The sequence below is a fragment of a genome, unplaced genomic scaffold (assembly GCF_019419815.1).
Source record: "Pyrus x bretschneideri cultivar Hongxiangsu unplaced genomic scaffold, Pyrus_bretschneideri_v1 Contig22, whole genome shotgun sequence".
NCBI classification, from domain to species: domain Eukaryota; kingdom Viridiplantae; phylum Streptophyta; class Magnoliopsida; order Rosales; family Rosaceae; genus Pyrus; species Pyrus x bretschneideri.
This window is the reverse complement of record NW_025999524.1, coordinates 2,163,294-2,177,828: the sequence shown is the minus strand read 5'-3', so window position 1 is coordinate 2,177,828 and position 14,535 is coordinate 2,163,294. Positions and strand designations below refer to the sequence as shown.

The following is a 14,535-nucleotide window of genomic DNA, read 5'->3' as shown; positions in this document are numbered from 1 at the left end:
AAAGTGTGGGCTATCATGTAAATTCGACTCAACTTCCGATCAAAGCGAATCCGACGGTTTAGATTCCAAGTCACCTTTTCGTCAATGTTACGTATGGGCTTTACATTAAAAAAAATATAGAATTACGTATTTTTAAGTCCGAACCACGCGATGAGCCCACAACGTCAGATTAACTGGGCTTTATAAAATTGGCGCGGGCCCAAAAAACTGATAAACCGAAAGCGGGAGCCGGAGTAGGAGTCCTCATGGTGCTGCGGTGTACGGTAGATCGGCAACCGAAATGCGATCAGACTCTTCGCACGCACGCGCACCCGCCCAAATTTGACCCACCTGCAAATCTCTGCACACGCGTTAATGAATCCTTCGCAGTTCTGACGCCGAAATCCGATCTACATGCAAAAACCTAGATCCGCACCGTTTTTCCGATTAATGCGCGGGAAATTGAGCTTCTGAGTCGCGGCTATTACTAAGTGAAACCGAGTCGCCATGGCGGGAAGGACGGACTCGGAGTCCATCCGGGTGCCGTACAGGAACCTGAGGAGGGATGCGGAAGTGGAAATGATGGCGACGGACGAGCCTCATCATCGTATCGACCTCAATTCGCCTACGTCTTCCTCCCCTAGGGTTCCAAATGGGAGCGGGCCGCCGGGACAGCCCGGACACAAACACAATACTCTTTTGACTCTCGTTCTCAGCTGCACGGTCGCCGCCGGTGTGCAATTCGGTTGGGCGTTGCAGCTTTCGCTTTTAACTCCTTACATACAGGTTAGATTTTGGACCAGATGCATGTTAAAAATCAAATTTTCTGCATTGTTGTCCTAATTTGCTATATAGTTTTGAATTCTTGAGAAAAATTACAAGTAATGTTATGCTTTTTTAATTTCAAGTATATTTTGATAATTAAATAGATAATCTGTAAGCCCTGTGATACATGAACATGAAATGTTCATAATCTTGATTGGTGCATTCTGTAGTGGCAGAAAATGTTCAACTAAACTCACGTTGTAACTCCACATCTTCACATTTTGAGCTTTCCCGCCCTCATCCTACGGATTTCGCTAATGAACTTTGGGACGGCTCAATGTAGAAAATGAAGAGAATGATGTAGTGTATGCCTAATACAAACGCATGGTTACTGTTAGTGTGAAGAGTGTTGACATAACGTAGTGTACGCGGAATATGAATGTATCCTTACTGTTAGTGTGCAAACAGAATGTATCTTTATTTATCTTCTCAATGCATATTGTTTCTTGTTCTCTTGTATTGCTACTGCAAATGTTTGTGCTAATTTTTTGTTTATTTAAAGCATATTTGGCTAACTAGCCACTGATTGACGTTTTGTTGCAGACTCTCGGAATAGGGCATGCATTTTCTTCATTTATTTGGCTTTGTGGCCCTATTACAGGCCTTGTGGTAAGTGATGGCAGCTAGTTTTCAACAATTCTGACTGTAACATATATGTCGTAACCTTTATAATCGTGTTGGTCTATTTGATGGGGCGCAAACATATCTCCTAATGGGGCGATTTTAATCTTGCCTACTATTGGTGCATGCGCCTTCATGATTATTTTGGCTATTGGAATATTTTGTGAGGGTTAGGGTTGAAGCTATCTGGATATTGTTTAAACATTTTCTTTCCTTCAGTTATATCAACTTTTATTTTCTTCAGGTTCAACCTTGTGTTGGTATTTGGAGTGACAAATGCTCTTTAAAATTGGGAAGAAGACGCCCTTTCATTCTTGCAGGATCTCTCATGATTTCAGTTTCTGTAAGTGCGGAGAATTTTCGTACTTTACCATTATTTCTTAATGTAATTGGGGTATGCCTTTTTTATTATTTGCTAAACTAAGTCTTGTAATTTAGGTGGTGTTAATTGGGTTTTCTGCAGACGTTGGATACTTATTAGGAGATACAAAGGAGCATTGCAGGTTTTTGTTGCCTTTTGGTGATTGTTTTTTATATTACAAAAACCCATTAACTGTTAGCTAATTCATTTGAGGAAATGCAGCACATTCAAAGGTACCCGGACAAGGGCAGCCTTTGTCTTTATTATTGGATTTTGGTTGCTGGATCTTGCCAACAATACAGTGCAGGTAAGGCTTCTAATACTATCAATGTGTGATTCGATCACAATGTATAACGGATTACACTGTAGTTTCCCAATGAAAAATAAAAATCACACTACTAGTAGAATGGTTTTTATGTCTCAGCATAAAGTGTAACTTGTAATTTTTGTAGGGACCAGCTCGTGCTCTTCTGGCTGATCTAGCAGGTGACTTTCTCCCCAAGCTGTTATGGAACTAGTCACATTTATGTTTATGTTTTGTTTTGTTTTATTTATAAGAATTTAAAGTATGTAATACTTTCTCTGAACATCATATGCTGGTTGCAACTTGCAACTATATTTTAGGCCCCGAGCAACGTAATACTGCAAATGCTGTGTTTTGCTCATGGATGGCCGTTGGTAACATCCTAGGATTTTCTGCTGGTGCAAGTGGAAATTGGCACAGGTGAAACTTCTCAAATATGTTTCTCTTATTTCTTTGGTAATGGAATATTTTTGTGCATTGGCATGTGTGTGCACATGACCCTTACACTAAACTGTTTTTATAACATTTTGCCATCCGAACCTAATCAAACTTAGTTTGCACTAACTGAATTCTGCTTTTTAGTACATAATATAGACTTACAGTTTGCGAATCCACTTCTATGCATGGTTAATTTGTCTGACAATTTTGTTTCTGGGCAGATGGTTTCCTTTCCTTCTGAGTAGAGCTTGCTGTGAAGCCTGTGGAAATCTTAAAGCAGCATTTCTCATTGCAGTGGTGAGTAATCAGCGTGCACAGAAGTGCATGTATTTGTAAAGTCATCTTCTACTGTTCAAATTATACTAATTTTTTTTGGGTGGTCAGTGATTGACAATTCTAACAGCAAATGTGCTTTCTCCATAATGCAGCTTGAAATCCATGAATTGTAATATCTACTCGTGACTTCTTTCCTGATTTGTTCTATCTTTTTTTATTAGCTTAAGAATGAATGGAAGATTCACTATTAACTACCGGGTTCTTGCAGTTTTCTGTGTTGTGCTGAGCTAATTTGCGCAGTATTAATCTTTCTTTCAGTAGATGGTGTATTTCTTATATGATGGTCCCAGATTACGATATCTTTTAATGTCTGGGACAAGTAATAAAAACTTTGGCTGGTCTTGTTAATATGATGTATATTGAGTTTAGTAACTGAGGTAGATATGATATGCTTATATCAGTATATAGTTGGTTAAAGAAACCATATACATCAATTCATGAAGTTTCTAAAATTTTCATTAAGCATGTTTTTGAAGGCATAGAGTTGTTCATTAGTTCATTTCACTTTCAAATAAGAACTTCAGTGTTGCAATTGGTGCTGAGGGTATGTTTAGTGTATTGCACTCTTTACAACTCTAGATAATAAGCATGTTATTTGTGCAGATCTTTCTCACTTTGTGTACACTTGTTACAATGTATTTTGCTGAGGAGGTTCCGCTCACTACGTATCAACCGAACCCTTTATCAGATTCTGCTCCTTTATTGGATGATCCCCAACAAAATGGTCTTGAGCTTTCTAAGTTGAAGCGTGATAAGCAAGTTATCGATGATGCAAATGGAAGCAGAATTGACTATGAAAGGGATATGAATCTGAAGGAGGCCATCTCAAAAGTTGAGGAAGATAAGAATGGTGGTTTTAATGACGGACCTGGAGCAGTGTTAGTCAATCTGTTGACCAGTTTAAGGCATTTACCACCAGCAATGCATTCAGTGCTAATTGTTATGGCTCTTACATGGGTACGTGACACTGTTATTTTGCATGAACTTTTCCATTTCGCCCTTATTAATAGCATTTTTGCTGATTTCTGTTTGTTCATATTTGGTATCATTAAAATTTCTAGAGTGTTTGTTGCCATTACGAGGTTCTGTTTTGAACTCATCTTTGTTTCAATTCTTACATGCAGTTATCCTGGTTTCCATTCTTTCTTTTTGATACGGATTGGATGGGTAGGGAAGTATATCATGGGGATCCGAAAGGGAACTCAGCCAAAATACAAGCTTATGATCAGGGTGTCAGAGAAGGTGCATTCGGTTTATTATTGAATTCAGTAAGAACTCAAAATTGAGAACCGGTACTTGACTTCCAAAAGTTGTCATACGTAATTTAAATGTTCTTGAGGAACCTTTAATTTAAGCTTCTCTTTTTCTGGGGTGTAGGTTGTTCTTGGCATCAGTTCTTTCCTAATTGAGCCAATGTGCCAGCGGATGGGTGCAAGACTAGTGTGGGCAATGAGCAATTTTATTGTGTTTGCCTGCATGGCAGGCACCGCTATCATAAGTTTAATATCTGTTACAGAGTATTCTAAAGGGATTGAACATGTAATTGGGGGGAATGAAAATATCAGGATTGCTTCCCTGATTGTTTTTGCTCTTCTTGGCTTCCCACTTGCTGTGAGTATTAGTGTACCTGTATTAAATGTCCATTTACTGCAATAGCTGCCCCGAAGTACGCAAAGAACTGAGTATGTTGTGTGTTGCAGATTACCTACAGCGTTCCCTTTTCCGTTACAGCCGAGTTGACTGCCGATGCCGGTGGTGGCCAAGGTTTGTGTGTTTTTTTCTTTGAATCTAGCAACTTCTTTCTCTGTGTCATTGCTGAACTTGGTGATTTAAATTCTCACGTGTTTTTACTATTGTGCAGGACTGGCTATTGGAGTTTTGAATCTTGCAATTGTTATTCCACAGGTAGTTAGGTTGTAGTCCTGTTTTATCACTTGTTTAGCTCAATCATGCAATGCTGCAAGTTGTTGTCTGTTGGATCTTTTTTCTTGTTTTGGTGATACACTTCACTGTTACTTTGCTTGGTATACATGCTTATATACGTTCTCCTTCTCTCCAACCCCCTTTTACTTTCTCACCGGTAAAATCTCATAACAAAGTTTGTTATTTCGCTTGCAAAATTTTGATCTGATCGTGGGTCATGTTTGGGGAGAGTGCCAAATTCTAAACGATCCCAGCCTGAACCCAACAAAAAATGAACTGGAAGTTGGACCAAGGTCAAGCCTATGATCAGGTCTAATAGTGTGGCCGTGTAACTTGGTTCTCTGTGTTTCTCAAAATCCCTTTATTCATTATAACCTGGGTCATGATATCTGCATTTGGATAAACCTGTTTCTTGTTCCGGTTCCTCCAGATTTACAGACACAGTTCATAACTTCTTTTTTTCTTCAAGTTTGGTAGTGCTGATTTCATGTTTCTTGTTAAATTGCGCAGATGATTGTGTCTCTTGGTGCGGGGCCATGGGATGCTTTATTTGGGGGAGGAAATATACCTGCCTTTGTTTTGGCCTCCTTCGCTGCCCTTGCTGGCGGCATTATCGCAGCTCGCAGACTACCAAATCTTTCGAGTTCCTTCAAGTCAACCGGTTTTCATTTTGGGTAATCACAAAAGCAGTTCACCTGGTCGGCTAATGACAGAAGCAACTCATCAGATGATGACCACCCGTTATATGATTCAACCATACCGGAGCATTTGCTATCCGAGGGATTGCTCTGGCTCTGGCTCTGGCTCTAGAATATGCGTACGTATCACACTTACCAACACCCATTCCATAAATTCATTCTTTTTTTTTTTTGCCTCACTTCGTATGTAGAGTGTACATTGTCAGTTACATGAAAAGGATATACATACATGCATATAATGCTAATGCCGCTCTAAGAAAATTGTTCACTTCTTCCTCATCCGGTTAACATTTTACAATTGTGTATATAATTTCATAAGACTTTTTATGTTGTGGCCGGGTTCCGGCTAGCCTGATCTTAATATGGCCGGTGGCTACCACTACTTTCCCGTCGCCGGTACCCAAATTTGATGGAAGTAAACGTTAGTTAGATTAATGTAGATGATAATATACAATCAAGAGAAGGAAAATAATGAGTTTATATGATGTTGATGGAGGTTAAGTGGTCGGTTTGTATTAGTCTAATCATCCTTTATGTCCTCTTCAAGTCTCATGCTAGAGATTCGCTAGATTGTACTGCTTGACTAACATTTTACTCATAAAAAGTTGTCTGAGAAAAAAAGTTTTCTGTATCTTAATTTGTCAATGTCTGCTTTATTTACTTGTGTTTCGAACCGATTCACCCAAATGTTTCCCCTAATTAAGAGTTGATTAGTTGTATTAATTGCAATTAATTACATGCGGAGTCCATGTTCTAAGGAAATTTTTTAGTATGCTGGAAACATTTGAAATTTTTTGTTTTCGAATTTCTAACCAATTTACCCTTAGCGTACCAGGTCGGTTCTCAGCACAATGAAAAATCTCTTCGTATTCTGTCTGGAAACGTCTCAAAATCGGTTGGCGGCCGGTCTATTTTAAAAATACAAAAAAAAAGAAATTATAATCGGTGGATAAATTTGCTTCTTTTTTCCCACTCCAATTAAATTCTGACATCAGCATCAGATTACCAGTCTCAGTTTTCCAAATTCAGATCATGGGTCCAGGAAAATGGACGGGTCAGATGAATCACTGTCCCCACCTCACGCACTGGATCCAGAAAAAACTAAAAGCCATCGTACAGGTTTAAAAGTGATTCTCAAAACGGTCACGTAATTTCAATTTTTTCTTTTTGTATTATTCAATTTTGGAATCGTATTAATTTATGTTTTGGAGTTAATTTTTTTCATTAGGTTTATGACGTGTGAAGTGTGAGACTCATTTACGAGCTAATACAATACAAAATATTGATTTTGGAGCTTTCGCAATTTGCTTCTCCTGAATCGATACTTTGTGTCTCAAAATGACAACCAATCATCCAATTTAGTCAAAACTATGAAATATTAGATGTTTAAACATACATAATGTACAAATTGATTCAATTTTAATCTTCATGATGTTGTAATGTGAAAAAGTTTGAAATCTCATAGCTTATTTTGTTGAAAATCATCTCAAATCCAAGGAATGTAAAATATAATTAGTCTAATAACAAATAAATAAACGAATATGTATTATATGGATAATGCTAGAGAGACCAACTGTTTAGACCAAATTTTGTAAATCATATAACGTGATTATTGATAATTGAATTATTATTTAAGTGTTGATTATAAGCTAATTTTCTTTAATCATACATCATACGGTTTACAAAATTAATCTAAAAATTTGATTGACGTGACATTACTCGTATTGTATAAGGGCAGAACCGAAGCATGAGTGGTTACTGGTTGAGGAATCACTATCAATGCATATCTCCTCTAACCAAAAAGCAAATCCCAGAAAAAAATAACAATTAAATTCAACAAATAAAAGAAAGAGAAAAAATCTTCTAATTTCTAAAGAAAGATACATATACATGGACAGAGAGAGAGAGAGAGTGGAGTGACGTACGCAATGGTAGAGAAGGGCACATGAAGACAGCTGAAGCCATGAGCGCATGTGGAGAGGAGAAGATTCAGCTATTTCAGCTCATTTTTTTATTCCCAAGCATACTTATTTAGACGAGAAATTTTTTAATGTTATCAGAAACACAGTTTAGTATACTAAATGTCATAGTATAATTTTTTAAAATTTTATTTTGCAAGTTTTCAATCGATTATATTGTTACAGTTGATGTACTATGCTGCGTATCCGGCACACTGAAAAATCTCGCTACCCAGATCTTGTTATCTGCTTTTTCTTTTCTTTTTTATTTTAATTCTTTACGGAATTTAATAAAACAAAGAAAAGAAAAACAGATAGATATAGGTAATATTAAGGTTCTAAATTAATTAAGCGGTTTGGGAACATGCATGGATATGATATCCACCCCATTCCATTGGATTTGGGGGCACACAGCACACCACCGCTGCAATTTCACAACTCAATTCTAATAGAGGCATGTGATTTGGCTGCCTACGCTCTCCTGTCTTTGCCAAATATTAAGGAAGTGGATCTTGTACTGAGTTTAGGATGGGAATCCTTATGAGCAGACTATTCAGACCGTTCAAACTTGATTCAACAGCTGTAATTATTATAACTTTTAAAGGAACCTCCTGTTTTCAGCTGTTGGATTAAATTTCAACGGTTCAGATAGACTGCTTATGAGGATCTCCATCCTGAACCTAGGAGAGGATCCAGTTCCAAATATTAAACCCACTCTTTATGTTTACTAGTGGCACCTCCACATGTCCCATCATCACCAATATTCTATATTATATATGCTCTTTTAAATCTTCGATCAGACAGAGTGATACTTGGATGGTCTGACCTATCTCATAAAGGGGTAAGATTTTTTGTATTTACGCTCATGTAACAGAGTTTTCTTGTGCAGCAATCCTATATTTCAATATATAGGAGGAGTGCTAGGCTTAGTCATCCATGACAATGAGCTGTCGTTATATGTGAATTAGTTATGCATTAACGATTCACAACACGATTTAACTTAAGTTATCATAATCCAAACAAGATTCAATCCCCTCGGTTACAGAAGCTCCATTCCACTTGAAATAAATAAATAAGCCTAATTCACAATCTGCCCCATCTCCATGTATGGTATTAATCTCTAGTTTTTTGTTAATTACTAGAATTAATTAAAGAATTGAGAAGTACATTTTTTTCTTCTTAATTGACCAATGAATGAAATGTTGGGTTATATTAAACTGATAACAACATATAACCAACTTTATCAGTTTAATATAACTCAACTTTTTTGTTGAGCTAGTAAGCATTGTTCTCTTCGTTGTATCAATTTTTAGGTTCGAGTCATAACACAAGCAATCATTCTTGGTAGACGGTCTGTAAAAACCAAAAAATGGGACTTAGACTCCCTCTTTAAGTCCTCGAAGAGGTTTGTAGTATGCTTTAGCCTTGGAACGAGGTAGCTATCACATTCACGAATAGAATCTCTTTAGAAAGAAAATCTTTTATCTCATGATAACCTGCTTCAATTCCCTCACAAAACTTTCGTTATTAGATTAGCCATATGCCTACATGTTTCTAGCGATTCACGTAGCTAAAAAGTTGGGTTATATGTGATTGTGTCAGTGTATCATATCATGCATGCTAAGTTGCTAACAAGAAACCAAGAAGCGATATTTAATCAAATCCAATGACGTCCGATCAGGCAAATGTCAATTGCATCAAATCGTATACCAATTTGTGTCCTTGTACATGTCACCATGGCCAACTTAACTAGTTTTGGATTAATACAACGACCATGCATGGATGGATACTTTAGTCATTTCATGGGTCCCCTCTTGCTTCTCTTTCTTGACATCTCCATACATTTTTGTGTTGTCCATATTCTTTACATTACATTTTTATGCTATGCAAGCTTAGATTCCCATCATATAGAATTTTATGGAAGGGAAAAAAAAAAAAAAAAAGATGAACTGAAGTAGGTAACAAGCTAAGCTAACCTTTTTTGTTCGGAGTAATTTATATGGCACAAGTACATTTAACAATGTAATAAAGTATAATTTATATTGAGTGGGTTTTTTTTTTTTCGGTCAAAATTTATATTGAGTGGGTTCGCTTCTAATTGCATTCAAACATGTTGTGATAAAACCCACTTCCATTGGGCTAGCATGTGATTAACTTGGAGTTGGAGATAGTACAATGCGTGACCCATTCTGATGTCCTCTTTGAAATTTTGACTACGTCCCTATTGTGGTGTCTTGTGATATGAAATAGCAGATATATGTACAAAGTCCTTGTCTAAGCCTGGATTTCTACTTCTTAGAACCAAACTCTCTCTTCGGTTACCTCAGCTCAATTTAAGGGGGCATATTAAGGACAATAGTGTAAAAGATAAAACTTGGCAGAGCCAATTTTGTAAATAATTTGATGTTCTGTTATAGTTTGTTATTTGGACAGTTAGCATTTGTTGCAGTGAGTTGTCAACAAATTTGTGCGTTGAGTTACGCATAAATACCAATTTTGTAATCTTATTACAATTCAATGAAAGATAATTTTCCAAATACCCCTACTATGAGAATTGAGACCCTCTTTGGATCTTTGTGTCCAAAGTCGGCGGACCCAGATATCCGGATCACTCATTTTAAATCATACGTCATCTATTAGCCCATCTCACTGACCACCTCACACAAACTAAAAATCAAAATCTCTCTCTTTCTTAAATGGCCCGAATCTTTGTATCCGCTGGCTCTAAACTTCAAAATCTGGAGAGAATCTCGATTCCTACAGTGCTTTCAATGCCCTTTCTCCTTTTATCCTTTCCAGCTGATAACGCTCTTTGCCGTTTCTTTTTAATGCACAGAAAGAGCAATGCAGCTGCATTTTCTAATGTTAACTTTGTACAAGTCCTTTCACCCCTTTACGTACACTTGAAGTTTGACAAAGTTATGTAAGGAATCTAGTCCCACACCAAAAATGTTCATGCATGCAGCTGCGTGCTAGCTGCCGCTGAGTCCCACACACACTATTTAGCATCTCGGTAAAGTTTTCAATGATCGGTACGAGTTAGAACTGAACAGTGATCACATAAAATACTACTGTTACTGCGTAATTAGAAACTAAAAATATAGTGATGATGTTGATTAAAGTTTTGGAATTGAAGGGGTGGACTGTGGAGGGATGATAACATGCCATTTGGTAATTGAGGTGGCGTGGCAGAACAGATCAAAGAGAGAGGAGCAAGCGGTGAGATATATATATATATATGTATGTATGTATGTATGTATGTATGTATGTATGTATGTATATGCATGCATATATGGGTAAAATATCCTAGATTATGATGGGTACGCAGAGACAAAAAAGGACCAGCTCTTAGCCTTAGTAGTAGGGTTTATGACAACAACCCTTGCCTGGGCATTTCCAACCCATTCGTTTTCACAATCACTACGTACTATTTCTCCATTCGAATTCACAGCTGCATGCAGGAGAGAGAGAGTATGCAAAAGAATGACAATATTAGGGAGATCAAAATTTTTAAATTCAATTGTAAATCAAATGATGTGTCACCAATAAGAAACAAACATTTTAATTGATGTTTAATTAATAATCCAATTATCTACAATCATATCATTTATTTTGCGAATTTAATTTAAAAAATTCAGTCTTCCTAACATTACTCCCAAAAAAAGGATAAAATGGATGGATGATGTGAAAGAGCTTCATCCTAATCCACGATACCTGTTGGTGGGTTAGGTAGCAAACCCTGCCCCCCTCTTTGGACCCCATTCCCTTCATTCCTGCCTCCGCCTCCTCTCTCTCTCTCTCTCTCTCTCTCTCTCTCTCTCAGAGTCACTAGCCAACTCATGTTTTCATTTCTTTTACTTTACATAACTAAAATCATCAATCATATTACTTTACTCTTTTTCTAATGAAACCCAAACCCAAAGTCCTTTCACTTTTTATAGGACACCCAAGTTCCATCCCAACAATGATCTCTCTAGCTTATATAATTCTACAACGATTTCACAAGGTGCGTTTCTTTGGAGTCCAAAAGAGGGACCTTTCTTTTTTTCTCTCCAAGGTCACCCACTTCACATTGTAAAAGCATAGACATTGAACCACCTGTGTTTTTCCTTTAACTCACAATGAAATCAAACTAGTGAAGAGCTCCCATTTCCACTTCTAAAATTAATCTTAAAGAAAATTGTCTTCCTTCTTATTTTGAACGAGCGGTATTCTACACTAGTTTCTTTTATCAAGTTCGGTTAGGTGTAGTATTTAAAATATCGATATGCAAATTTATGAAAATATCGATATCAATTGTCTTTAATGAAAATTATGAAAATTGCAATGGTGTGGGTATATCAACTCATTCATATCTAGTCGAAATTAGAGAAAAGTTCTTAAAAAAAATCTAAAGTTCGAAATCTGCAATGGGTTCGGTCAAATTTTCTCTAGTGAATTAGTAAATATTATCGATATTCATTGATGTCCCTAAATCTTGGCGATATACGGTGAAGTTTCTATTTCACCCCCTTCCCATTTCCATATCGATCCTTGATTTTTCGGATATTTCGACGAAAATATCAACAATTTCGTGAATATTTTAAACATTGATTAGGTGAAAAAGGTGGATATATTACCCAAATCAACTGAGCTAACTAATATCTGTATCACAAACTCTATCCTTAACAAATATCGCTACCTTCTGTCAATCCCCTCATAAAGACCAAAAAGTCTTTATATTGCATGTAAAAAGTCTATATATTGCTTGTAATTGAAAAAAGAAAAAAGAGAAATCACATCCTATAAACAAAGAGAAGCATAAAAGAATCCTGCACTCTCTCCCACCCACAGCTAGCCCTCAAATGTGTGTGTGTATATATTTATATATAGAAAAATACATAAATTCCTAGAAGCTACTGATAAGGTATATAAGCCATCCACTGCAACAATTTGTGCATCCCCTTCCATTTGAAGAAATTTCATTCCCTTTTGAATATTTCAGCAAAAATTTTTCATTTCCTTCTGTGATAAATCTACAAACCCTTCTTTTCCTTCACCAACAGTTAGATTCTGTGCCACTCTGAACATGGCAGCTGCTAGATCATTAAGATTGGTGGCAAGAGCTTGATTAATCATCAAGCCATGACTGCCAATGGGATGGCCTTCTTCTCTACAAACTTCATGCTTCAAACCCCCCATGACCGTGATGACCACCAACCTCCCACTTCTCTCAGTCCAATGATGCCTTCCTGCACACCTCAAGATTTCCACGGTATTTCTTTCTGAAATTTTGACATTGATTCGTTTTGTTTGATTAATTAAGTTCATTAGTAGTAGTGGGTCGCTGGTCCGTCTCGCTGATCCGTCTATATGAAATCTTGACATTAATATTTGTTGTGTTTATGCAGGCGTGGCATCGTTTCTAGGAAAGCGATCGGTGTCATTTTCAGGGATTGAGTTGGGAGAAGAAGCTCATGGGGAGGATGACTTATCAGATGATGGGTCACAGGCAGGGGAGAAGAAGAGGAGGTTGAACATGGAGCAAGTGAAGACTCTTGAGAAGAACTTCGAGTTGGGGAACAAGCTTGAGCCTGAGAGGAAAATGCAGCTGGCCAGGGCTCTTGGTTTGCAACCGAGACAGATTGCTATATGGTTTCAGAACAGGAGGGCCAGGTGGAAGACAAAGCAATTGGAGAAAGATTATGATCTCCTCAAGAGGCAGTTTGATGCCATCAAAGCTGACAATGATGCTCTCCAATCTCGGAACCAAAAACTTCAAGCTGAGGTTAGTTCAACTCGAATAAATGATCTTTAAAAGTACCCATGAAATGAAGAAAACCAAGTTATGTCTCAACAAACCGACTTAGTCAAGTTAGCTATAGCAGTTCTGAATCTCTATTTTCGGTGTTTAAGTTAGACTTGTCGCTCTAATCGAGCTTTGGATATGATTGTGGTCTGGTTCTGTTGATTATGGTTCGGAAATTAATCATCTGCCCTTCATCTAAAAGATTTTTGCTTTTTTGACTATCAAATTGTTGTATCATAATTATTGAGGACCTTTATAACTGTTTGGTCATTTGGGGTCCCCTGAACCAATAATCTTTGATTACATAAAGTTGCTTTTTCCAAGATGGATTCAACTTTTTGATGCACTGATTAATTGGTCATGATTCGCGGGCTAAAAGGGTAATCAATCATCACTCTAACAGTAGAGATCTTTTGTTTTTTTTTTTTATTACACCTTTGAATTAGTCCGACTATGAAATAGACCTTCTTTTTTTTGCTGATAAATTTATTGGGTGCAGATAATGGCATTAAAAAACAGAGAACCAGCAGAATCCATCAACCTCAACAAAGACACAGAGGGATCTTGCAGCAACAGAAGCGAAAACAACTCCGACATAAAACTGGACATTTCGAGAACACCGGCAATCGACAGCCCTCCCTCGTCTCACCATCATCAAAATCCAACCCTTTTTTCGTCTTCAATAATAAGGCCAGCCCAGCTCTTCCAAAACACATCAAGGACTGAAGCAATGCAATGCCAGAAGATCGATCAGATGGTCAAAGAAGAAAGCTTGACCAACATGTTCTGTGGCATCGACGATCAGTCTGCTGCTGGGTTTTGGCCTTGGTTGGAACACCATCAGTTTAATTAAGCAATGAAATAATCAATGAGGCAACAAACCAAATTACCATGTTAATTTCTATCAGTTTTTAATTAAAATATTCCGTGTTCTTGGTGATTAGATTAAAGTTTTATGGGATGAAAAAAAATCCAGGTGAATTTTAATTGCATTTTAGTAGCTAGTGACTGACTGAGTGTTGCAGCAGCTCCTAGCTAGCATGGGCCATGAAATAAAAAAGCGATTTCTCTCCTCCTTTAGTTGTGTATTTTTTTTTTTTTTTAGTATATAGTCGATTTTCTCCCTAATTTTCTGTCAAAATTCCTTTTTATTTTCTTAATGTTCAATCTACCAAATTTACCGAAAAGTTAGAAAACATTTTGATGGCGGAATATTGGACATTTATAGGTTTAGAGAGAAAATTAACCAGACAAAGTTACAAAAGTCCCAGAGAATCTTCTTACTTTCGAATCATGCCACTGTA

The 14,535-nt window shown here is 37.1% G+C and overlaps 2 protein-coding genes across 3 annotated transcripts; both read left to right on the top strand.

The window, feature by feature from the left end:
• Positions 1-353: 353 nt before the first annotated feature.
• LOC125467942 (sucrose transport protein SUC3-like) lies at positions 354-5,812 on the top strand. Of its 2 annotated transcripts, none has more exons than XM_048585239.1 (14): positions 354-765; positions 1,348-1,413; positions 1,670-1,768; positions 1,864-1,928; positions 2,009-2,093; positions 2,239-2,272; positions 2,411-2,510; positions 2,750-2,825; positions 3,468-3,821; positions 3,989-4,132; positions 4,242-4,475; positions 4,565-4,628; positions 4,726-4,769; positions 5,298-5,812. In XM_048585239.1, the coding sequence occupies exons 1-14, from the start codon at positions 487-489 to the stop codon at positions 5,463-5,465; spliced, it is 1,812 nt and encodes a 603-aa protein (XP_048441196.1). In that variant the 5' UTR covers positions 354-486; the 3' UTR covers positions 5,466-5,812. The 2 variants fall into 2 exon arrangements, with proteins under 2 accessions (XP_048441196.1, XP_048441197.1); XM_048585240.1 differs by having other exon boundaries at positions 690-765; positions 1,889-1,928.
• Positions 5,813-12,203: 6,391 nt separating this feature from the next.
• Positions 12,204-14,304, top strand: LOC103950848 (homeobox-leucine zipper protein ATHB-13). The gene is made up of 3 exons (XM_009362095.3): positions 12,204-12,697; positions 12,834-13,210; positions 13,731-14,304. The coding sequence occupies exons 1-3, from the start codon at positions 12,568-12,570 to the stop codon at positions 14,082-14,084; spliced, it is 861 nt and encodes a 286-aa protein (XP_009360370.2). The 5' UTR covers positions 12,204-12,567; the 3' UTR covers positions 14,085-14,304.
• The last annotated feature ends 231 nt before the right edge of the window (positions 14,305-14,535 follow it).